The 24941-nt window shown below is 46.6% G+C and overlaps 4 protein-coding genes across 5 annotated transcripts; 2 read left to right on the forward strand and 2 right to left on the reverse strand.

The window, feature by feature from the left end:
* The first annotated feature begins 5804 nt into the window (after positions 1-5804).
* On the forward strand, positions 5805-12975 carry LOC131271557 (uncharacterized). The gene is made up of 7 exons (XM_058273032.1): positions 5805-5882; positions 9883-10161; positions 10204-11429; positions 11489-11555; positions 11631-11770; positions 11847-12121; positions 12190-12975. The coding sequence occupies exons 2-7, from the start codon at positions 9915-9917 to the stop codon at positions 12365-12367; spliced, it is 2133 nt and encodes a 710-aa protein (XP_058129015.1). The 5' UTR covers positions 5805-5882; positions 9883-9914; the 3' UTR covers positions 12368-12975.
* Positions 12976-13157: 182 nt separating this feature from the next.
* Positions 13158-14983, reverse strand: LOC131261504 (U3 small nucleolar RNA-associated protein 15 homolog). The gene is made up of 2 exons (XM_058263559.1): positions 14852-14983; positions 13158-14785 (listed from the first exon to the last, which is right to left on the reverse strand). The coding sequence occupies exons 1-2, from the start codon at positions 14939-14941 to the stop codon at positions 13307-13309; spliced, it is 1569 nt and encodes a 522-aa protein (XP_058119542.1). The 5' UTR covers positions 14942-14983; the 3' UTR covers positions 13158-13306.
* Positions 14984-16158: 1175 nt separating this feature from the next.
* On the forward strand, positions 16159-22808 carry LOC131271560 (bleomycin hydrolase). Of its 2 annotated transcripts, none has more exons than XM_058273034.1 (6): positions 16159-17092; positions 21138-21295; positions 21380-21763; positions 21837-22312; positions 22380-22500; positions 22581-22808. In XM_058273034.1, the coding sequence occupies exons 1-6, from the start codon at positions 16213-16215 to the stop codon at positions 22797-22799; spliced, it is 2238 nt and encodes a 745-aa protein (XP_058129017.1). In that variant the 5' UTR covers positions 16159-16212; the 3' UTR covers positions 22800-22808. The 2 variants fall into 2 exon arrangements, with proteins under 2 accessions (XP_058129017.1, XP_058129018.1); XM_058273035.1 differs by lacking the exon at positions 16159-17092 and adding an exon at positions 18072-18716.
* A 554-nt stretch (positions 22809-23362) lies between these two features.
* Positions 23363-24313, reverse strand: LOC131271561 (uncharacterized protein F58A4.6). The gene is made up of 2 exons (XM_058273036.1): positions 23920-24313; positions 23363-23850 (listed from the first exon to the last, which is right to left on the reverse strand). The coding sequence occupies exons 1-2, from the start codon at positions 24204-24206 to the stop codon at positions 23457-23459; spliced, it is 681 nt and encodes a 226-aa protein (XP_058129019.1). The 5' UTR covers positions 24207-24313; the 3' UTR covers positions 23363-23456.
* Positions 24314-24941: the final 628 nt, after the last annotated feature.

Genomic DNA, 24941 nt, shown 5'->3' on the forward strand with positions numbered 1-24941 from the left:
TTATGAGGTCAAACATAGCATCTCAATTGGTTTGCGCTTATCGTGTTCACTTGTTTATGGGCCGGATCACCAGAAATGGCCCGAGATGACACATTAACTTCTCCGTCGCTCTCCGACGCATTCCCTTCTCCCTTCATCAACATCCCCAAGGATATTGATAGTCGATAAAGATAGTTCCAGCGCCCTCTCGTCGGTTGGAAAACTCGCCAAATATTCATCCCCACAACTCAAGTTAATGTCCTTGTACCTTACCGTCCTCGTTTTGTGTTTTTTCTTCTTCCCTCTTGGGGCGTTTGTTTGTTTGGACCCGAAACTGGAGCCGGAAAGATAACGAAAGATTCGCACACCCGCACCCCACCACGTGCGTGGCTGGAATTATGGCATTATGGTAGGAAAGTTTTTTCCGGAAGCCGGATCAAAGTTCCAACAGCCATCGGTTCACGACGCACATTGGGATAACGATATACCGGACCGGCGATAACCGACACGGAATACGAAATATCGCATTACCGCGAACATACTTGTCGTGTCCTGGCGCTCCTCACGTGTCGGGGAGGAATAAAAAAAAAATACAAGCTACAAAACAAAAACCAAACACAAGTCTCAATAATATTAAGCGAAGAAAAAAGATCCCAAAAACCCATTCATTCGGACCTTCCGAGTAAGGTCCTCGAACGGTATTATCGGGGAAAGGAGTGTAAATGAAGGCACCACACCAAACACCAGCGACCATCGGCAAGAAAAAGGGGCAGACAAAAAAGGAATCGACGATCTCAACATTACCAATACGAGACCATCTCATTAATGACGGGTTTTAGTGGGCGAGGTTCGGTTCGGATGGTTCGGGGCCACATTCTCTTTTATCCGCAAATGACTCACAAGTTTGTTCGGTTTATGTTTGTTTGCGCTCTCCTCGTGCCTCCGAAAAGGTTGGCCCCGTTGCTTCGTTTCTCCCGGTTCCGGTCCGGTTGGCGTTTGGCTTTTGGGGATTCGAGGAAAAGCAGCAAAGCGGTCGAGCTTTTCTTCGGCTGGGACAACAACACCCGGGCAGACGGAGATGAAACCCCCGCTCGCAAAGGGACGATCGAGTAAATCCCTTTTTCCCACGTACCGATAAAAAGACACCCAATGCAATGGGGAAAGGGAAAACTAGCTACGGAGGGACTAGGTGGAACACTGGTCGACGGAGGGGTGGGAAAAAGGTAAACAATTAATGGGCCGGCTCCGAAAAAGGCCGGTCGCTCGTGGCCGGGAGTGATGGACGATCTCAAAACCTTCCCGGGGCGTCTTCCGGGCGGTTAGGTGTTCGTCGTCAAGTACGTGAGTGAATGTGTATGTGTGTGTGTGTGTGGGGAGGGGGAGGTGAAATTGCCTAGGACCACTTGAACGCCCGCACAGTCCATTGCGAAAAGGGATCCTTTACACCGGTCCGGATCGGCGTTTGTTCGACGTATAAGTTTATTTAGTAGGGCCCTGTTCCTTGTTTGAGCTTTCTGATGACATTGCTTTATCGCTCAGTCGCCCATTGACAGCATCCCCTTCCCCGGGCCGAAAAGGAACAGCTCAACATTGGGAATGACCACAGCATTCAATTTGCTTTGCCCGTCCAGTTTGGTGCTCCGTCTCGCAGTGCGAATCTCGGCAATACCCGAACTATTGCGGCGGACCGAAAGCGAACCGACGACAAAGCGGGGAGCTGGAAAAGAAAAGACATCCTTAAACCGGATTAACGGGAACTGACTTCGGGCAGCGAAGGGGAACAAAAAAAAACCTTACCGTTCCTTCTTGGAACCTAGGACAAGTAATGGCGAGAGTCGGAAAATTGCACGCGACTACGGCGACAGCAAGAAAATGGACACTCCCAAACGCCCTCGGACTGTTTGTTTGCATAGTAATCTGTTTCTACCTATTCCTCCCTTCAGTCCCTTCATTCGCAATGGCCACAAATGTGTTAATTTTTTCCCCGGCCGCTTTTGTCCGGGGTGTTGCTTGCTTTATTTTTCGACCGATCCGATGGGTAATTTTGTCGGCCGGCTTCGTGTTGAAGGGATTTGGGCCCCGACTGTAGGCTTCTTTCTTTCCGATGGACTAGGTTCGCGCATTCGAGGCCACTTTGGGTAGAGGACAGAAAGAAAAACGCACGAAATAGATTAACACTTCATTTCCGGCGAAAAGGAAAACCGAAATCGCCACGGGCGAGCCTGAAGACGTTATCGCTTGGACCCGCGAAGCGGGGGGAGTTAATGAAAATAATGCCCAACACCCAGGCCATTTCTGCCACACTCTTACACATACACACGCACTTTAACTTGACTCTAATCTCTGCACGGCTCCGCTGGGATTGTCCGTTCTGGACAAACTTCTGACGCTCCGTCGAACGTCTGGCCGTGACGCGGCCCGTTCCTTTCCCTTGCGCCCCTCGATAAAAAAACCATAAGGCGAAAGCTTTCAGCACGGTCGCTTTCGCCAGCAACTCGTCAGCATGGCCATCGCAAAAGAGGGCCGTCACTCACGTTCCGTTACTGGCAAAGGGCCCCCGCAGGCACGCACTCACACTCGCCTGGCGGGGGGAAAACTCGAACGGATGCCTGCGTTCAATTTCATATCTGGTTCGCAAGGCATGCCGGGTCTTGTAGGAATTTTTCTCTGGAGGCACAAAACAGGGAGATGGTGGTAAACCTGGAGTGGAGAAACAGCCAGGATCGATACCTTATTTACAACACATAACGAGCTTCCGCTTCGCTTGGGACGAGAAGCCAGCATCCGCCTCTTGACGCGTAGTGGATTATGATGGAGGTGAAAACCCCTTTCTTTGGCTGAGCGGGTGGACAGGGGGGGACCTTCAACTGCATCGGAAGTGGAGCTGGCCGGAGAAGAGAGGCTTCACAAATACTTCAAGGTTCAAGGTTTCGTGGCTGAAGGGGCGCACGGGGAGCTCGGGCGAGAGGGGGGAAAAGAGAGATTTTCAGATTTTCAAACCACCATATCGAAATCCGCCTTAAAGTCGTCCGGGGCACGGAACGGAAGTGAACCTTCCCCGTCCTTCCCATCCCATGCTGAGAAGCATTCGACGCAAATCATACAGCCCAATCGACTCGATTACTCATCCATCAACGAGTGAAACCCACGTGACGTAGAGTCGCAGGACGCAAAACGACGCGAGGAAGCGGCGGAACGGTGGCGCGCCGTACGAACTCCGCTATCGATATCGAACCCGTTATGCGAATCAACGCCGCGAGTCAATCTCCGAATCGCATTATTTGACATCCCACCAACACCTCTCGACGGCGTGACGGCAAGGCAAGGCACCGAAGGGTAGACCGAACGGCGGCTGAGGTGAACATCGTACCGGAAATGAACCTTTTTATCCCTGGCGAGTGCGTGTTCCGAACGCCTGCTCCTTTCCACCGTTGCGTATCGTTGCTCTCGTCGGGTATCCTTTTGGTTTGTTTCCTTTGTTTAATCTTCTGTAATTAAACCGCAAGGGGACACACGCACAAAACTCGAGCCGCACACAAACACACACTTTTCGACACGGCAAAAGAAATCACCAAGCGGGACGGGTAACGCCACGTTTCGGACGGTTCTGACCGTGGTTCCCTAAGGTTTGGGGTAGCAGCTTTGGATGCTGGAAGTCAAGGCTTTTCATCCACTAAACACGCACGAACACATACACAAGCACATACACACACACGCGCGCGCAAGAGAGAGAAAGCTGGAGTAAAAAACGGGAAAAGCGCTGTCAACAAATGACGGACCAGCGCGATATGCGATGGGTCGACGAATCGTGTGCCCGCCAGGCCCGAGTGGACGTCCTGTGCCCGTGTGTGCCCGTGTTGCGAGTCCCCTGAACAGCACAGGCAACAGCAGCAGCAGCAGCAGTGGTGCGAGCCAAGCCGAAACTGGAGCCGGATGGTGCGCTCGCCTGCCGTTCGAGCCCGATTTCGAGTGCTTGACATTCGATAACGGACGTCCGATAGCGTGAGCGAAGTTGTGATGCTACGGATGCTGTGGATGCTGTGTGCTTGTGAGTGGTTGCAAGAGTGTCCCTTTGGTGATACGGCAGGAAATATTTGGGAGCGCTTGAACCTTCGATGGAAGAAATGGCGAGCGAGAGATAGAGCAAGTGAACGGAATGGGGATGGCCACGTTCATGAGATAACAATGAGATGAAGCCAGAAACAAATACCACAACATATATCCTTAGGCTCCCCGCTGTTGTTAATGGAGCCAAGCATCCGAAAGCTTCCCCACGGGAGCTTTCTCTCGGGGTGCTCGCGCTTTCTCCGGTCATCTCGTTGGCTGAATGCTCTCAGATCGCATGCGTTTTGGCAAACCGACGAAACCGACGAAGGGACAAGGGGGACGGTGGACAAGCTTGGCAATCGTCGTCGCGTGATGAATTGGGAATTCGTTTCGCTACGGCCTGCGGGTGACAGATGTCATGGAAACGTGCTGGTTATCCGTACAAATTGCTCGCCGACTAAAACGGATTAAATAAAGTAATGGTTGGATGGACCAATGTCTTTAACGGTCGTACGATGGAGGACTTTCAAAAATTAAGAGAAAGAGTACTTCCTAGCGACAAGAACAGCCCAAAAAATAAAAAAAGAGTGCCATTATTCTTCTACAAAAGCTAAAAGTTGAAGTACTACCACTAAGCAATACTACAGGCTAAATTAGAAATAACATTAAAAATTATTAGCTAAATTAGAAATAACTTTGCTAAGTTGTTTCAATCAATGTGCTACCTAAATGTAGCTTGACTTATGGTATGTCAGTTTCTACCAGACATGACACGTTAATAAACATTGTTCAAAAAATATTTCCTTCGTCAAAACACTGAACATCTTGATAGGGAAAATGATTTGTTAAACATATGTAGTTAGTGATTTGATTCGATTAGTTGAACTCGTTACTTACATTATTTTCTATTTGACTCCGCAAAGGACAGCACAAGGCACATTTGGCACGGAAAGGTTAGAAAAGCTGCATGTATAATGTTCCAAAACTCCTCACTCAGTCATGAATGAAAACCTTGGACCAAATGTGTCATTCCATACGCACGGCTTGGGCATCAGGAGCACGAGGAGCGGGTAGGTTTTGGACCACGAACGTCAGAATTGGCGCTCCAACGAGTTCTTCAGCGACAACAAGCTCAGGCAAGGGAAAGCTTTCGGTGGGCGACATGCGCACTGGGCCGTTCGGAAGCAAGAAGACTTGCTGCGAACCATCGGTATACGCCAACCAACCTGAACCACAGAGTCTTCGGCAGCACCACGAGTACCGCGTGGTAGGTGAGCAATTTTCTAGACGATTTTCCGTGCATAATGTGACACGGTTACGGATTTTTCCGCACAGATTGTGGTTCCTTTTTGGGGCGTGTTCCCGGTTCATCGAAGACCGAACGATCGGACGAGTTTTTTGGAAGAGAGCGGAAGATTCGGAAAGGCGGAAAGGTTGTTTGTGAGTGAAAACTTTCGGAAATCGACCCTTTGCAACTGTTGCCGGGCTGTGTGTAAAAGTCGTGTGTGTGTGTAAAATCATCGGAACAAGAAACCATTGGAGAATTCCGTGCTCAAAAGAAAAAGTTTGATGAAAACCTGTTCAAGTGACGCCGCACATCGTTCGATACCCGAGCGTGAGCAAAAGTGAACATAATTGTCCACTGATTTTCCACACTGTGGAGCTTTGCTAGAAGGTTATTGATCCGTTAATTCGGTAGATTTTTGAGAACGGCTTGCAAAACACCTGAAACTCTACAAGGGCAAACGTCTATCAGCAACTGCTAGTGCCCGTTCAGCCCACCATCGGCCAATATAACTGCCCCACAGGACAGTGGCATAGCTGGAAGAAACAACGCAACCCCCGAGGGATTAGAGGTAATGTAGAGTGTGGCATAATATATGAAGTAAGTGGGCTTTTCCACTTACCAGGGCACGCTTGAGGGAGGGGAGAGCCGGCAAAGGAAAAATGTTACCGAAACACGAGAAAACAAGAAAGATCAATTACGACAAACCAATTACGCCGAGCGGCTACAGTGTCAGGCAAAAGGTTCAATGGTGTGTTTGTGCTGCGGAATGACGCTCTCGGGCCGTTCGCGAGATGGACACCTTTCGTGTGAAGCGAGCAAAACGCGTCTATCAACACTTCCTGCCACGACAGCGGAAGCCGCGCATGGCCAGCGTACAGGAGAATTATTTTTATCACTATCATCATCATCAGTAGCACCGACATCATCGTGATCTTTCCCCCCCGCAAACACGGCACTTCCGGTAGCTGATGGCATTTTGACGATGCAATGACGAAGGCAAATTCTATTCCGAAGGCGCTTTTGCCCTACACCGACTCTCGTATCATCATGGCCTACTTCAAGGTCGCACGTAAAACCCTACATTTTGAAAAGCAACATCAAAATAAGACGTATTACAAAAAGATCGTTTGGAACAAATCATCCCACCGAATATTCCTGCCGAAGTAGCCGCTTTTTATGTCCATTCTTTCGGTCGAAAGCTAGATCAATGGCGGGCAGTTTATGCCCTTGCGTTATACCTTTGTTTCGTACGGGTGAACGAGGGCAATCCACGAAGAAGTACATGCCACAGGGTAGAAGAGGGTAAAAGGACGAAGGATAGTTTCCATTTGCGTCACCCGACGGAGCCGATTTGCGGTCGAACGCAACGCCGGTCATGACCGGTCACAATTATGGCCCATTTACATTGTTTCGTTGAAGCAACGACTCCCACACACACTCGCATAAGCAAAGGTTCCGAACGCACCAGCAAAACCTTGTCGGAAAATGGAGGCATTGATTTTCCGTTATGTTATTTCACCTTCATTTCCACCGCCCCTTCAAACACCCCGCAGGAGCCGACGGGGGTAGCATAATGCTCGCCTTGACGCAGAAGGGCGTTTTTCATTGCATGGCATGCGATATTTTTAAACTCCAACCAGCTTCGGCAATCGATAATTCCAGCACCCTTTCTCCCAAACTCGGCGTGCTCTATTTATCTCACCATGAATCAATTCAGTTCAGTGGTTGCTTTATAATCGTTTTTAATTTAATTTCATTTAATTTGTTTTTATGTTTTCTTTTTGCGCACTAACATGCTTTTGCGGCTTTTTTTCTGTCAAGGTCAGCGTAACCAAGGAGTTTCTCCACTCCTCTCTTTTTGCCACATGTTTCCTCTCTTTTTGCCGCAAAACGGCAACATAAATGGATGGAGTGAGGTGAGAGGGGGCTGGTATAGGGAGAAACCTCGAATGTTCCAATCGAAACTCCCAAACATTCGTCCCTTTTTATGTTTATTGCAGGAACAGCACGGTTTCGTTCTATTTTTACCTCCCCCGTGGAGAGTCCCACTTTCTTTTTGCCAACGTTCGAGTTCCAATTTTCTCACCGGACGCTATCGCGCCGTTTCGCTCCCTCGTGACATTGCAACGCACTTGCGAAAATGTTCTTCGGTATGGCGAGAAGAAAAACACTCGGAACTGCTTGGGGGAAAATCAAAAGCACTCGTTAGGACTTTTCATTTGCTTTTTTTTTTCTTACTCGCACTTTGGCCGAGAGAGTTGTCACTGCTGACGATGCTAGAAAAAGAAGCATGGCCCGTTCTCCCAAATTCCCCAATTTGCAATCCTTGCCGCCGAAGGTCGAGGGCACGAACTCCTATTTGCACCGAACGCATCGGCGCACAAACACAGAGAGAAACACAGAAGGAAAAGCGTGCTGATTCCGTGGGACAATATGAGTCAGCTTCAACATCTGGACGGGTTTCGGTGAGGATGTTCTGCGAAGGCTCGCAGTTTTTACATTTTATTTTTCTTATCCCCACTTTGGGTTTGTCGTGAAGGATGTTCGAAGGCAGCGAGAGCATTCTTTCTTATCGTTCCCACCGGGCGTAACGGAATTCATTCCACTTTGCGAGGGTAGAGGCAACTGGCACTCGTTGAATAATTCATTGACCCAGGATGGCACTGGTAATGGTATTATATTTCTGGTTTATTTCTTCTCCCACCTTGCCCTCCCTCCAAACCCGCGCACCTGTTCGCCGGAAAACGCAATTTGGAAGCGAAAAAAAATTGGTGCCGCCCGCTAATTTTCCGCCACCTTTAATCCCTTTAAAATGAAATGTCTTTGGCGCGGATTCGTGGAAAACACGGCACCAGGTAGGTCTGGTTGGATTTTTATATAAGTTTTCGGTACGCTTCGTCGTCGAGACGCAACCATTTATTGCCCCACACAAATCGTCCTCATGGCGGGTGAAGAAAAGCTGGAAAGTGGTTGAACCCGGCTTCTCGCTGTTACTCGCTTTTCGCAATGTGTTTCGGTCATAAAGTTTTTCCCGAATCTTTGGATTTGCATAGCATTACGGAGACACGGTCAGGAAGTTTGCTGACCAAGAAAAGCTCATGAAAAGGAAAGTAATTCGACTTGCTTCGCCACACGCCACCGATCTGCCACGAGCAGGTGTACGCAGGTCGATCTAATTAATAGCGACTCAAAAAGCACCTCCACGTACGCCACCGTATAAGAAACTCGAGTGTTCCGGGAAAAGCCCCTCCGCGCCTTCCAAGAACACGCTCACAATTCCTAGCGTCGATCGCTGGGCTTTTCCCCAGGAGAGTTCCTTTCTGCGAAGTGGTTTCCATTGCCATTGCGAAGGATAAAGCGACCGGGCACAACATATTAATTTTATGCGATGCCTTTGTCCGCCGCGATGCTTTTGTGCTGGGGCGAGATTTATGGCACGGGTCATACGTACGGGCCAGGCATTTTTCCATTATTTCACACCAGCGGCGGTTTTGTATTCTGGCGGCGACCGGAAAAAGTTACACGACAGCCCCTAGATCTCATCATTAGCATGGGTTGCGCGTGGGCAGCAATTTATGTTTTCTATGCGAAAAGTCACCGCTTTGCCAGGAAATTAAATTCTTTTACCATACGATCCAAGCCATATTTTTACCGACCGACTAATTTAAAACACTTGTCTCGTGAGACAAACGGTTGAAGTTTTGTGTTAATGGGGCCTTTCCATGCTTGATATTTACAGTAATAATGAGATTTTGCGTGAGATATGTATGATTTCAAGTGGTTGATACGAAGATACAAAATAAGGGAAGGAAATGTAACTTATCGGTCAAAGAGTAAATCTTGTTTTTATAAAGCAAAACCCTTTTGTGTTGATTATAATGCCTCACATTATTATTAGCACAAACTCTACTAATAATAAATAAAGGTAGATGATAAGATGGTACATAATGGTTTAAGAAAATTTGACTTTCGTCTACTTTCAATTTTACAAACAAATTTCGTTTCGTAAATTTGTCTCGTAAGTTTGATTTCATAAAAAAAATATTTTTATTATTTTGTATGCCTGAAATAGCCATGACAAACTCACGGAACAAAGAGAAAAGCTAGATTGTGAAAGACTCAGTAGATAGTTAGGCAATTTCCGCTTAGGCTGGTGTCATTGCTTTACCGCGTCAGGTATGGGATGTATGAGATTTAATTAAATTACTTAATTTTAAATGCATCTACCGCGTCAATACAGGCGAAAATGTATGGGATTTAATCAAATTACTTTATTTTAAATGCATTCACTTTCTGTTATATAATTTACCGTTCATATTATAAATCTTTGACCCAATCGGAGGTATTTTACCAATTCCAAAACAGATACATATATGAATTGAACCGTGAAATACTTTCTCTGAACGTTTTGCAATTAAATGCATTCCACCAGTGGTGGTCGAAGCCGCCAAGTAGCACGTGATGAAATATAATGTTTACCGAGTCACACTGTCATTCGGTTTGCGATATAGCCATTGCTTGCCATTGATTTTCCAACTCACTTGCTCTTTCGCTCTCCAAAAACGCAGGGAAAGGTTAATCGAATTCCGCCCGCATCGGGATGTGCACGAGAATTCGCAAGGGCATCATTAACCCCAACTATCCCGGCTTCCAGTCGCTGGCGTACACACTGAACGACGACCATTTCGACTACAGCTCGGAGAACCCGTCCGACGATGAGGAGGACTCGTACGTGTCGGAGTCGGACGATAACGAGATGAAGCGGCACGACCGGTGCGACGGTGTGGGCGATGAGAATGGCAATTCTTACGGCGGAAGCGACGATGGTGTGGAAAAGGAGCAACAGTGTAGGCAGCAGGCGGATGGCGTGGAAAATCCGTTCGTGGCAGTTTCAACTGGTGGGCACGAAACACCGTTCGTCTCGACACTCTACCCCGGCGCTACGACCGAGACGACAGGCGGGGAGAAAATGTTCGGAAATTTGCCCGTGCAACGGTCCCGGATGCGACTCATACCGAGCGGATGCCATTCGCCCACGTCGTTCACCACCGGCACCAGGATGATCGAGACAGAAGAAAAAATAGACTCGAGCGCAATCTACGCCTGTACACCCCCGGATATTGTCCTGCAGCATAGCTGCGAGCATCGACCGGCACCGTTCGGTACGCCGGACGAGCAGCTGATGGCATCGCTCGAGCAGTCGAACATTCAGCGACCGGATTTGATTCCGGAACAGCAGCAGCAAGAGCAGAAGAAGAATGAGCTCAACAGGCAAGAGTTCCAATTGAAACAGCTCTCCATCGAAGCGGACGATAATGTGCATGAGGAGTTGGATGTGGAGGAGGAGGAGGAGGATATGGAATGCCCCAACGTAGACGATGACATTAATGAGGAAGTGGAGGCAATCGAAAGAAATCTAACTCCGCCATCTCCAGCGATCGAGCGAGGCATCGGCACGATCTCGATCTCGAACAGCTCAAACAGCAGTAGCCATTTTCTTCGAAACGTTAGTCTCTCGCCCGATCCGATGCTGGAGGACGTGACACAATGTTACGGTTCGGCCAGTGATGCCACGCTGTCGGATGATTCGGATCACTCCGATCCGGAATCGGACGAGGGCGATGAGTTCGGTTATCGGCCATACGACGACGGTGCGACGGACGTAAGCTTCCGAAGGACACCGGACATGATTGATTCACCCGATCCGAGTGGGGGTGACAGTGCCGGTTCGAGCCCGGGAGAGGTCCAGTACCACCTGGTCGATGACTGCTCGAATCAGACCGTACAAATCACCCGATCGCGCCAGTCCAGCGAGCACTCGCCGACGAAACAATATCATGCCCTCCTGCAGCACTACTCGTCGCTCGGGCCAGCGGACTATTGCAACAATCAAGTGCACCTCGCCGAGCGTGAGATTAACTGTAACGACCGATACCCGTCGCTGGAAGAACTTGCTCAAACGTCCGAACCAACGGCACCGGTGGACTATCCGGTTTCGACCGACTACCCCAATGTTCGGGCACAAGCGTTCACAAGTAATCCCCGTAGGGAACCTGCGATGCCAACGCAAAAGCCACACACCATTCATCGGAGTGCACTAGAAGAGGCAAGAAATGTAAGTCAAGTAAAACGAGTACTCTTAAATTTTTTTCAACGCAATTATTTTATTTTTAGGTTATTGAAGAGACGATTCAGAGCAGCCCGGAGACGTTAGCCCCCGCCACAAAAATTTATCAGAAAGGTATCCCACATGATCCACTTACACCCTACGTTGTGCAGATTAATATGGAACATTTTAATGTATATTTGCCCACAGTTCCCAAAGTGAATCCTTTCTGCGAGCTGCTGCTACAAGAGAACGACACGTGCGATTTCTTCACCAAACAGGCAAAGTTGCAGATCGAGGCACGAATGGCACTGTGCCAGGCGAAGGATATGGCCCACATGCAGATGGAGGTACGTAGCAAAGGAAATTTAGTGTAAATAAAAAAAACGAATGAAGGCTGATAAACTCCGCACCTTAACTTTGCAGATCGAAAAACGCAGCCTTCCCCTGTCCCCCGTGACGCAGGTGATTCATACAGCCGTGGAAAAGGCAGGCCTTTGTCTCGCGGCAGACAAACGGCGCCTCTCCCGGTACTACCTAACCCGGTTGAATGTGGCCCAGCTACGTACGATCCTGCTCGAGCTGCAGGGCCACGCGGAAGTGCTGAACGAGGAGCTCGTGCAACTGCTGATGGAGCGGGATGACCTGCACATCAGCCAAGACGCGACGCTGGTCGACATCGAAGATCTTTCGAGATATCTGTAAGTTGAAAATCGAGAGCTTACCGTCTGTTTGAGAAGATATCACTAAACATTCCTGCTCTCCACAGTTGTGCCAAGGAACAGACGATTCTTCACGCCGAGCGGCAGCGAAAAAGCTATCACTGGAGCAGCAATAAGACCATTTATCACCCGATGCAGCACCAAATGCAGCCACATCCTCAATCGCAGCAGATGCGATCATCGTGTGGAGCGCAGTCCACAGTTCCTGCATATCGTTACCATTGAGAAAGGAAGAGAGGGAGAGTAAAAGAAACACAACCCGCAAATCAGTCCCGCATAAGCAACCCCCATCGCGCAGACAGATAGTTGTAGGATGTAAAGCTTAGCTAATACAGAGATGAAATTATACATTGAAAAAAAATTACATATAACCCAAACGAAACACTGCATACAAAACAAGTGGACCCAACAGCATGAACATTACATACAATATAACAAATAATACTCCCACACGCACCGGTGGTGGTTTATAAGTTGCACAAAACAGAAGAAACATTCCCCCTGCAAATTGCACCACACCCTTCCCTTTGCTGGACACGCATAGTTTAACATGGGTGTATGGTGGCACCTCCGGTAACCCGGAGTCTCTACCTGCAGTAGGTGTATGCATGCTGGAAAACCGCTCTAAACTCTAATCTTGAACGTCTAGAACAATCATACCATGGGGTCATTAATATGGGCATCAAACAAACTCTCAACCGTTTCCACTTTACATCACTACTAAACTTAACTAAATTAAACGAACTACAAAAAATACTAAAAAAGTTACAATCAATTCTCTGGTGATAAACGATAATACTGCAAATTGTTGTCTCTATTTTCAAAATCCAAACACAAAATCTCGTTGCTACTACAAAGAAGCAGACAACATTAACGAATTTCAACAAAGGAAAAAAACAACCAAACTATAATAAAATTTCATCCTGCATGCATGCTCTCGAATGTTGCTACTTTCTCCGTTGAACAAAAATTTGTTGCTAAAAGTGAAAGTTTAACAAAATAATAATTGACAAATTTTCGCCTTGATTGTCTTGTGTTGATGCATATTCTTTCTAGAACAGATATTTCTCTATTACTCCCTTACTCATTAGTCGATTGACCAATGGAACGTGGAGATTTTATTTAACCTTATTATTACAACTAAAATCGACTTTCCTTTGTCAATCAATCGACCGATATAGTAGTTTGATTTTTAGCTTTCATTGAAGCGTTATACGCTACGCTCGTATCGGTCGGGTCTTCCGGTTCGGTAGTATCGGCCGCAATTGAAATCATATCCAACATCCCCTGCACATTCAGGAACTCTTCGATTACGGTCTCCTCCTGCTGCAATCGGTCGACAAGCAAAACGAACCGCCTGCCCACTTCCGTATCAGCAAACTCTTTAAACTTTTCTTCGTACACGTCCAGCAGAATGTTGGCCGCATCCACCAGGGTCGGCGTGAACCTATAGTCCCCAATGTGCCGGGTGAGGAAGTGTAAGAATTTTACAAGAAAATCGTGATCACGGTCGACCACCGCGCGTTCCAGCCCATGTCGACGAATAAGCTCTTTGATGAGGGCGACCGTTTTCTCTGGCCACTTTCCTCTTACGCTGGTATGCATGACCGCATCGAGTGCCTTTTTATACTCGTACTTGCGCAACATCCGATCGTGGCCTTCATCACTCTGGTAGGTGAATTGTTTCACCTGTTCGTCGGTTGACTCGAAAATGTGACGGTAGCGGCTTTTGCGCATCTGCTTGCTCGACGGATCGTCCTTTTCCTGTGGATCAATTTCACGGCGATAGATTGCGATCAGCCCGTCCACCAATCCCGTGACCAGTGTGTCATCGTTTTTCGAAATGCCGAGGCTCAGAATTGCGTTCGAGCTGTCAATGGTGTGCACCACCTGGTAGGTGGCAATGTCGTACACCTTCACGTGCCGATCCAAGCTACCGGAGAGGAGGCGCTTCCCGTCGCTAGCCAGCTGCAAACAGGTGACCGTTTTATGATGTTGCGACAGCTGCGCCAACTTTTTGCCACCACCGAGGGCATCGTAAACGTTTACCGACGTACCACCGGCACTGATGAAAATGCCACCACTCGGAAGAAACACCAACGACTCGACCGGACTCCCATGATCGACCGACAAGACGCACTCTGCAACTCGCGTATCGTACATTCGAATTTTACGATCGTAACCTCCGGACATGATTATGTTTGGGCTGATGGGGCTTGTGCAACCGGCTCGCACATAGTCTTCATGCCCGGTGAAAGTGTGCAGATGCTTCTCGGTAGCTATGTCCCAGAAGCGCACGGTACGATCGTCTGAAAAACTTGCCACATGGTGCCCGTCCGCCGTGAAGAATGTTCTATACACGGGAGACGTATGCCCTTCGAAGAATCGGAGAATCGACTTTGTGGACACGTCGAAAAGCCTTACCTTTCCCAGGTCGTCACCCGCAACCAGCAGGTTGCCATCCTTACGAAACGACCCACCGTGAGCGCCTTCTTGGAACTTTCCTATATTTTTCACCACCAGCTTCGTGATGGGATTGTAGATCTGTACCCGAACCGAGGCAGTAACGGCGAACAGGTGCGGTTCAACCGGGCTGAAGTCAATGTAGTCTACTGCTCCGAATTCCTTCACCAATGTCGGTACCTGTTTACAAACATAACACGACCGTAAGATAACATTCACCCGGTGCAATCGTGCCTAAAGTCTTACCCCTAACCTTTTCCAATAAATTGTGTCAGGTGAGAAAACTGCAGCTGTTTTGGAATATATTTTACTTTCTGTTTTCTTAAATTGAGCCATGTTGAACCGTGTTGTTCCGCAGGACGATTGTTTTGCCGCGACTCGAACCAAAACGCACGTGTTCGTGATAGTGTTGGCAGAATCGTGAACCTGGAGATTCGAAGACTCGATCCCTAGACGGATTCTAAAGATTCCAATCCTTTTTGACGGATTCTAGAGATTTGATTCGATTGGGACTCGGAAATTTGATTTGAAATTTATTTTTTTTATTTAATTGGGATTAAATATGTATTTAATTTATTTAGGGACTCGTATTTGGGGGTTTGTTTTACCCACAACTAGAACGAAGCTACAGCGCACCAAACTGGCATTAAAAAGCTTCAAGCTTCCTTGGTCTAAACTTTAAAAATTGACTGAAATAGCTGATTTGATTTGATAACTTTTAAGTTGTAAACTCTCATAATTTGTATACAACTCTAGTATCGTTACCTTATGTAAACCATACCTTAGTTCTAAGCACCTTGAAATATGACATGTGTCAAATAAAGTCACGAGGAGGACTCTTTTCTGCAACCGACCTCCGACCAGAACGGTCAAACTTACGCTTCGGTCCGCGTTCCTTTTTGTGTGGCCGTGACTCTTTGTCTTAACCTTCTTTTAATAATTTGTCTCGGTCTACAAAGTGGCTCGGTAAATTTCAGCAACACATCCCTCAAGTGAAAGTTCTTTTGAAGACAGACAACTTTGCACAACAAAGATACTTCCGTAACTATTACTTTATGAAATACTTGAATGAGGGGCAGGTACATACACCTTGGTTGGTAGTTTCTGCTAGAATAATAGATTTGTTAATAACTCGCAAATGAAAGGTACTTTAACTCACAACTTTAACGAAAATGAGTTTTTCTAGGCCATATACTTAGTTTTTACGAATTTATACTGTATGCAAAATTGGCTGAAACAACCAATTTTTCAATAACTTTGAATTCCTGGAACCAATTTTTAAGGCAGACCCCTCAAACGAAAGGTCTTTTGTAGACCAACAACTTTATCGTGAAGATTTATCCATCGTTTCCAGTTTTAACAATATACAATACATAAATCGTTAGATTCGAATCTCTGTAGGGATTCAGTTTCCCCATCACTACTCCTGTGTTCTAAAAATTCCCTTGCACTAAAACACTTACCTGACGTAACGAAGTTGCTTTGTTTTGATGCAGTTTGTTTTCCACAGTCGCAGAAGAACAGAAGCGTAGTTTTCTATCAGCTGGACAAAGAAAAAGTTTTGTAAAAATGTGTTCCTCGTAGCGTAACTGCAAATCATAGAACGAATGTGGGACTGTATAGTAGTTGGCTGCCCTGTTGGTAGCATCAGCGCACAACGCAAAAATGGACCAGTATCTTTTCATGTGTTTCCGCACCCGTCCCGTGAGCCTCGACGCTTCCAGCAGTGGATGGCCATCATCAACAATCCGAAGCTGCATGCGATGAGCCCGATTAGTGTTTACAAAAGTATGCGCATCTGCCGAATACACTTTGCAGCAAACAGCTACAATGGCGAGTGCAAGCGATTGCAACCTGGCGCTGTTCCGACCATGTACTTGCGACCGATTGCGTTGGTCCAACCGATGGACAGCATGGGAGATGAGCTGGAGAGATTGCTCCGGGAGGAGAACAAGCATCAGCTCAAACGGCACACCTTGAGCAGTTCGATCGGAAGTGATCTGGACTGTGCGAGCAAAAGACCAAGGATCGATATTACGATGCTGTCCTCCGATGCAGAAGATGCAGAATGCTGTGCTGGTGATGAATTCGTGGATAGCATAATCGAATTCAATGAGGAGTATCTCGAAGAGGAAGATTACGAAGAGGGATCACTGGCTAGCGATTCGAGGCTTTCCTCCGTGTGCGGCGGAGAATACATGATGACCAGCTTCAGCGGGCTGATCCCGAGTGAGCTGGACACTTTAAAACAGGTGGAAATACTCAACGAACCGCCAGAAACGCTGTTGAACGAATCGGCGGCTCAAGAAACGTACAATCGGTTACCGATCGAGAAAGGATATGAGCTGCTCGTACGGGAATTCGCCAGTGAGGCTAGCAATGAGGAGGAGCAGTACGATGTGATTAATGAAACGCAGGAAAGCGCGACCAAAAATAGGAAATTAAAGCATGAAGTGATTGAAACAATCGCACAAGGATTCTCAAAAGGTTAGTATAATGCTGGATGGTTTGTGGAATTTAGATTTATTTGTGTGCCCCTTTTTACTTGTATCGAAGGTTTTTATCGTAGAAGGATTCTATACAAAAAAAACGTTAATTTTGTCAACCTGTTGCAGATTGCTCATGAAATCGTAAACAGAATATGCAAACTATCAATATCAAGTAGCTTTTCTTCTGAAATAGCCCTCCTTATACAAAACTCCTCTTTGTATTTATTAAATTATTCATATTCCACGAAAAGAAAACTCTCAAAACGCATGAGTAGATGATTTGAAATATGGACATCAGTGGAGACTTGTTTTAACCTTGCAGGCAATATCCAGTTTCAGTTCGGTAGTGCATCAGAGCGGATGTTAGCAGTGCATAAGTTTCCTGAAAGGGTTAGCGGAAAAGTAAGGTTACGGCACGACCGCGTGGTGACGCCGAGCTGGAGCTCAGGTCAGACAAATCCTAGCTGCCGCACATCTCGTTCTGTTTGAGCCAATCAAGCGGACCACGAGTTCTTGTGTCCTGACAACGGAAGGAATTATCCCTCCCGTGGCCGGCGGGTGGACATATGGCTATTATTAGCCGGTCCTAAAGGACGAGCCCCTTCATAGGAGTTCGGACAGAGTTGGTACGCCTCTGATTACGTGTAAGGGAACAAATTGTTCGACTTAGCGTAGGAGGATATACCCCGACTCGCATATCGAAAGAAGAAGAAGCAGGCAATATCAACTCGAATGCTACAAAACAATTATTTAAATTAAGATCAACAAGACGTCACCGAGTTTGGTAGATTGGTAGAAAGGCTTTTGGTAGAAAGCGAAAAAAAGTTTTTTTGTAAAGCAGTTTTCTACACTTTGTCCAACCACTGATAAAGGCAAAGGCTTTTACATTTACCCTACTTTTTTGTTTATTCGGTTTCGTTGACGGCAGTTTGACAGTTCCTTCTACCAACTGTCAAACGGCGACGGAGTCTGGTAGACCGAGATGTAGTGTTGACTAGTAAACTTGTATCCTTTCCGATTCTTCGTGGTTTAATACAAATTTAATACACCTTTAGTGCGGTTGGTTAAAGCTAGAACTTACGCGAGCTTGTAGAAAACGAATTGATATACAGTTTAATACTAGCTTTGAGTGGAGATAGCTGCAGCAATTGTCTCATCCGGGCAGTACCGCTTTCGAATCGCGGAGAAAGTGCCATCGCGAAATCGTGGCTGTTAGTGGTAGTGCGTATCGCGTTTTTATATTTATGCCTCTGAGATTCGCGCAAGAAGAAACAGGGAAGAGCTAGCAACGCGCCGAGTTTGCCTGCGTACTTCATATCGCCCATCGGTTCGGGTGCAGTAGACCACCGTTTTTGGTACAGTTCACAAGGGCACTCGAAGAAAAGTCGTGGCAACCAAGACGACGACGACGCTGCCGCCGCCCGCAGTGCACACTCCCGCCGCTACGTTTACAAAATAAAGTTACGGAAACAAAACGCAAACCGCATTTAAAATCCAGTTCCCTCGAAGTGCGGCACGAAGTGTGAAAAGACGTAGTGAAGAACGCTCGGAAAGGACACACTGAGCGAGAAAGCACGACACGCAGCAAACGAGCGAAAGCGAACCAGCAAGAATGTTGCCATGTAAGATAGATTTGTTTTGTAGAGCAGTTTCCTGTTAGTCACCATTACGGGGACTAGCCACCGACGTAGATACGTTTTTTCGCTTTTTTATTTTTGTTTGTTTGGCACCCGTATGGTGCGGGGTGTGTTTGATGCATGTAGTAGACTCGGTGGCTAATGGCTGCCAAATGGTTGGCCACCAGCCGGTGTGGTCAAAAAGAAGTAACAAATTATATAATGCGCTACTTTTTTTTACGGTAGCAGTACCGGATTTCTACAACGGGCTGTCAAAGTAGGTCTTACGGGCGCGGCTTCTTTATCCAAAACGTATCCTCATTTGGCGAATAAAAGAAGCCCGGAAGCAACGAACAAATTACAGTGAAATGGGGCGTACGGTACAGCTGTAGTAATATGATCTAATTAAAGATTGCGAAGCCATGGATTTTCGTTGCCTCCCAGAATGCCAAAATTCAGTGCAGCATGGAAAACCCACAAAACCTCTCCAACTATGCAAATCCTTCGTGTTTTTTTGCCCTAATCTCAGCTGCTACTGGTGTTAGCCGGTCATCGTTTCGACGGTGTGTCGTATGCGGTCAGCACCCATTTTTCATGGCCGCTTTGTGTTTCCCGTTATTTATTGATTCGCCCCGTAGATCGTTGCCCTTCTTTGTTACCGTTCGGGTGAGAAATTAGGACACGAGCAAGGGAAAGAGCAGGATTGGCAGGATCTAAAGGGAACGGAATCGTGTGGTATGAGGAAGGATCACCGTCAGAAGATGCCGGGAGATTTTGTTTCGCTCGGGGAGAGCGCAGTATCGGTACGTTTCGGCATATCGAAAGTGCGCCGAGACAGATCAGATGTCCTCGAGTTTGTGTGTTTGTGCATTGAGTTGTCCTCGCTGTGCCGTATCGAAATGCGTATTCATTTATGTTACAAAGACAGGTCCCTCGGGAGGCTATTTTAATACACTCGACTGGCGTACGAAGTTTTTAAAAAAGAATCCATAATTTATCGGTACTGAAGCATCGCTGGGCGTAAAATCGGTTTCATTGGCGTTCAAACGCTGCATTCTGTTTTTGTGTTAGAGCCCCGATCTGGTGCAGTGCGCGTCTGGAAATGCATTTGTTTACCTTACCCTGTAGTAAGTGCACGACGGGTAAACATGTTTACATGGATCAGTTGAACAGAACCTCATATACAGACAATACCTCGTATATATTTAAAAACCTGTATGTTTTTTAAAATTTTTAACATGTTATGGACACATTAAACGTTCAACAATATATGAGCAAAAAACTCCATATTTCATCGTCAATTCTAAGTATCGGAGGATGAAAACTGGCCTCGTCTTCGAGGAACTATTTTGCATCGGTTTAAAAAATATTTACCATTCGGGTACCTCGAGCGTCTCACAGAGAACCGTACCAAGAAAGACAGAACGTGTGTATGTAAGCCTTCTTTGATTAGCGATAAGAATGCACCGTAAAGTAACATTCAGTCAACGCCGAAAATGGCAACAACCATCCTAGGATTACGCGAGCGCGAGATAAGAAGCATGATTCGGGTGGTATATTTTTTCAAAAAATATAATTTACCGAACCATGGAACCAAGTCTTTTGAGGGATTAATCATACTGAAATAGGTACAAGTGTCTATCACGGTGGTTATTTTCTTCCTTTTTTGTGAGTTGATAAGAAACAAGAAGGTTTACACCAGATCATGGTCGCCTCATGCATATCACGAATCAATTAAAATTAGTTGCTAAAACGGTGTATTATGTTTTGCCTTCCGTAGGGTTTGGTTGCTTAGTCGTGCCGTGGCAGGAGCTTACCTTTTTCTCGCTTGATGCTTTATTTCACAACTATAACGAAGCGTTTATCACCGTCTGCTGATAAGATGAAAGGTTTTGATGGGATAGGAGTTACTTTTGTTTTGGATGCTGCGTTGAAGATTAGCCTGTTGGTTTTTCTTTCTTCATTTAATGACCTTGGTCTCGCGTAGAAATACTGTGAATCATTTGTATCAGTTGAACCTTGAAGGGGAGCCGAACCGAAATTGAGTTATTGGGAGCGGTTGTTGATCGCGTCCTGGTCGCTGCTTGGTGTGTTGCGCTTCTTATCGCCACCAGGAAGACATTGGATGGAGGTAGGGTAATGTGCTAGCCAGAGGGAAAACAAAACGAACAAGTAGGCCATGGGCGGCATTGTGGAATGGGAAAAGGGTATGGATGAAATCATCTGAGGATGATGTCTCTCCGTTGGGTTCCGATGTTTGAGAAGGAGGAGACCGTACGACAGTGCAGCGTTGGTCATGCTTTCGTTAATACTGAAAATGTGCTGTTACCGGGGTATACTTTAAATTTGTGCTCCATTTGCAGCGTTGTGAGTAAGGAGATAAATAATTTACGGTGTAATTTGTGTCTGTCCCTCTCCCATCTACAGCACCTCTGAATGAGGAGTTCTTCCAGAAGTGTCGTACCGATTTCTACGACTGCCCAAAGAATGTGCTCGCGCAGAACGTGTGCACCCGGATAGATCCGTTCGATGCGTGTCTGTCGCGGAAATCGTTGGAAAACACGCAGCATGTTTTCACGTACAAGGTGAGCATAGTAGGTGACGAACAATGGCAGTTGAAATTATGTTAATTTTCGTGTGTGTGTTTTTCCTTACGTGGCGTGTGAAAGATCGAGAACGAAGGCAAGCCGTTGACGAACCAGAAAAGCTCGGGACGCTGCTGGTTGTTCGCAGCACTGAACTGCATTCGCATTCCGTTCATCAAGCAGTACAATCTGGACGAGTTCGAGTTCTCACAGGCGTATCTGTTCTACTGGGATAAGATCGAGCGGGCAAACTACTTCCTGAACAATGTCGTCGATACGGCGAAGCGTGGCGAGGCGGTCGACGGAAGGCTTGTGTCATTCCTGCTGTCCGATCCTACGTGCGACGGTGGCCAGTGGGACATGCTGGTCAATCTGATCAACAAGCACGGTCTAATGCCGAAGAAGTGCTTCCCGGAAAGCTACAGCTGCGAGGCGAGCACGCGAATGAACTCGGTGGTAAAGAGTAAGGTATGGAATAATCACACATTAATATGTGTATGCAATAGACAGGATGGTCTTATTGATGATTGCCTATTTGCAGCTGCGTGAGTATGCTAAAGATCTGCGGAAGCTCATCGATGACGGAGCTTCCGATGACGAAGTGAAGGACCGTATCAAGAAGCAGATGAACGAGATCTACAACATTGTGGGTATCTGCCTCGGTATCCCGCCAGAGAAGTTCACCTGGGAGTACTATGACAAGTCGAAGAAGTACCTAACCATTGGCCCGATCCGGCCAATCGATTTCTACGAGAAGTACGTCAAACCGTATTTCAATGTGGACGATAAGGTGTGTCTAGTGACGGATCCGCGCTCGTCGAACCTGTACGGACGCTCGTACACAGTCGACTGCCTGGGGAACGTGGTTGGCGGAAGGCCGGTTCTGTACAACAATCAGCCTGTGGAGCTGCTGCTGGACCTTGTTACGAAGGCACTTAAGTTCGGCGAACCCGTCTGGTTTGGGTGTGAGGTGAATAAGCGCTTCGCTGGCAAGCAGGGTATCGAGGATTTGGATATGTAAGTCCATTATTGAAGCGGTAAACTTAATGAATGTTCAAGCTGAAATGGTTTTCTTTCCATGTAGCCATGATTTTAAACTAGTATTCGGTGTAGACATCCAGACCACGATGGAAAAGGCCGATCGATTGCTGTATGGCGAGTCTATGATGACGCACGCCATGGTATTTACCGGTGTTTCTGTTGATGTGAGTTGAATACCCCTTGGAGTTGCAGTAGTTTCTCACTTACGATCACGTGTCGCATCATTTAATTTTTTCTCTTCCAGCCGAATACCCAAAAACCGACCAAGTTTCGCGTGGAGAACTCCTGGGGAGAGGATCGTGGTGAGAAGGGTTACCTCATAATGACGGCCGAATGGTTCAAGGAGTTCGTGTTCGAGGTGGTTGTCGATCGCAGCATAGTCAGCCAGGACGTGCTGGATGTATTTGATCTCCCGCCCATCGTGCTGCCCGCCTGGGATCCCATGGGTACGCTGGCAAAGTAGGCGACAGAAGAATGCAGCATCCAACACACACCCTCATAAAAACAAACGATCAAACACGTGTCACGTATATGGAACTACAAACTAATCACGATAACCAGATGCGACTAGACTCTGGACCGCGTCTGGCTGTCTTGCTTTACCTTGTGTTGTTACGCTCTGGGTGCAACAGTGAATCTTTTGTTTTTCTCCAGCACAATCAGACCAGCGCCCATCAGGAATGTATTGAAACCATTTGCAAACAAAAGTGTACTACGCACGCAATCTCAGCTTATAGCGATGTTAGTTGCCGCTAAGGAGAAGATGATTTTCCCGCAGCAACTGCACGGAAACTGCTGATCTGCTGTGCCATGCCAGATTTTATTGCCCGAGCCACAGCGAGACCGCCGCGTCTTCACAAATCGAACTACCAGAATATACAATACTAACACTAAGCGAAGAAGCAAAGAAGTGAATTAAATTGCTTGCAATTGCATAGATGAAACGAACGAACAACATGTGAATATTAACAGGAATTATTACTTTTTATACGGAAGCGAGAGGAGAAATAGAACTTTGCGAAATATCTCAAAACACTAGCATTTTATTTGATCACGTGCACTGTTCAACAGTTTTTGATGGGGACCATAGTCCAAAGAAGGCACCGCACCGGTGTTCACTTTAAGTCTTCTTGCGCGCTTGCTGTCTTTGATGAAGTTCATACTCGTACCGAAGCTTCGCCCAGATTCCCTGACACATCTTTAGGAGGCGAGTGTCTGGATCGGTTTGCTTCGTTTCACTACGGTATACCCTCTGGATGATTCGCTTGGCGGCAGCAAACTCGGTTTTTTGCGTTAGCGAAATGGCAAGATACAGCTGGCAGCGTGCCACGAGCGAAGGGTCCCCCAGCCGGAAGGCAAGCTTCATCTGATGGATGGATATTTTGCCGGCGGTGTCGGCGCATGCATGCTGGTAGTCGCCAAGCGCTGAAAAGGCTCCTCCAAGTGTCGACAGCCAGGCCATCAGCTCAGTAAGCTCACGGAGCTCCCACAACATACGTATGGCACGTTCACCCCTGTTGAAAAGAAATGGGAAATATTTGAGAAAATTCTATTGGAATCGAAATAGAAATGGTCCCACTTACCAGTGGTAATCTAGAAAGTCTTTGGCAGGCGGGATGAGTTTTATGAAAACTGGGAAATTGCCCGTTCCGTAATTTGAAATTGCATTCGCAACTTGAAGCCTAAACCGTGGATAGTAGCGTAAATTGAGCAGAAAATCGATTAGCTCCACCGGATATGTGACGACAAGGGAATGTTTGCCATTTGGATTGCCGGCATCTATGTGAATGTTTCGTATCCGTGTACCATTTTTCTGTATCTTACAAGATTCCACGGATTCCAAGTAATCAATTACGAAAAAATACACCATTTTCACCTTTTTCGCGAAGTGAAAATACACACAATTTAACTCGTGATTAGCAGTGCAGGTAAATTTATTTTCTTTTACGATTTACGCACGATATACGGTGGAGACTGTTGTTTACTGTTGTTGTTATTTTCATCTGTCTTTTTAGCTGACAGTTGGTTCGAGAATCTTTGACAGCAAGGTTTCGAGTTTGTGACACTCGTTTGATTTGACGGTTGACTAAGTGTAGTAAACGATATTTTTTACGATTTTGACGATTTAATTATGCTTACCATTTTGTTTTCATTGAAGATCTTCGGCGGGAGATAGACCTCTTTAAAATCACATTTTGAATATTTTATCTCTTTCTGCTGCTGTTCATATGGCATTTACAGTATTCAAAAAACGAATTATGGAATGTTAAGAAGTGAGCACAAAAATGGATGTTATTGGTTCGTTCAGATACTCTCCCTTCTTAAGTGAGAAAGGCTTTGGACAAACACCTTGTCATGGATAAAGACATCGTTTCAACAGCATGCTATTGATTCGTTCCATGTCTCAAAAGCATGCACAATGCATAGTTCAACAAATAGAGCTTGGGAATCGCCAAGTCTACGATCAGATTATCTCGTTCGAGAGACTTTTGCTGCGTGTAAAGGTTTTGCTGTGTCATGTTTCAAGCAGGAGCTCTCGCTAAGAAAATCCACCAGTAGTATATTGTTCATCTCGTTGCGTAAGGGCGAACAATAAGTTATCACC

This window comes from Anopheles coustani, chromosome 3 (genome assembly GCF_943734705.1).
Source record: "Anopheles coustani chromosome 3, idAnoCousDA_361_x.2, whole genome shotgun sequence".
Taxonomy (NCBI): domain Eukaryota; kingdom Metazoa; phylum Arthropoda; class Insecta; order Diptera; family Culicidae; genus Anopheles; species Anopheles coustani.

Coding starts and splice junctions, on each gene's coding strand:
- LOC131271557 (XM_058273032.1), top strand. CDS start 9,915: ATGTGCACGAGAATTCGCAAGGGCATCATTAACCCCAACTATCCCGGC. Junction 10,162..10,203: donor TGTGGAAAAGGAGCAACAGT/GTAGGCAGCAGG, acceptor CGTTCGTGGCAG/TTTCAACTGGTGGGCACGAA. Junction 11,430..11,488: donor CACTAGAAGAGGCAAGAAAT/GTAAGTCAAGTA, acceptor TTTTATTTTTAG/GTTATTGAAGAGACGATTCA.
- LOC131261504 (XM_058263559.1), bottom strand. CDS start 14,941: ATGGCTCAATTTAAGAAAACAGAAAGTAAAATATATTCCAAAACAGCT. Junction 14,786..14,851: donor TTTATTGGAAAAGGTTAGGG/GTAAGACTTTAG, acceptor GTTTGTAAACAG/GTACCGACATTGGTGAAGGA.
- LOC131271560 (XM_058273034.1), top strand. CDS start 16,213: ATGTGGGACTGTATAGTAGTTGGCTGCCCTGTTGGTAGCATCAGCGCA. Junction 21,296..21,379: donor AGCATGTTTTCACGTACAAG/GTGAGCATAGTA, acceptor GGCGTGTGAAAG/ATCGAGAACGAAGGCAAGCC. Junction 22,501..22,580: donor TTACCGGTGTTTCTGTTGAT/GTGAGTTGAATA, acceptor TTTCTCTTCCAG/CCGAATACCCAAAAACCGAC.
- LOC131271561 (XM_058273036.1), bottom strand. CDS start 24,206: ATGGTGTATTTTTTCGTAATTGATTACTTGGAATCCGTGGAATCTTGT. Junction 23,851..23,919: donor GACTTTCTAGATTACCACTG/GTAAGTGGGACC, acceptor TCTTTTCAACAG/GGGTGAACGTGCCATACGTA.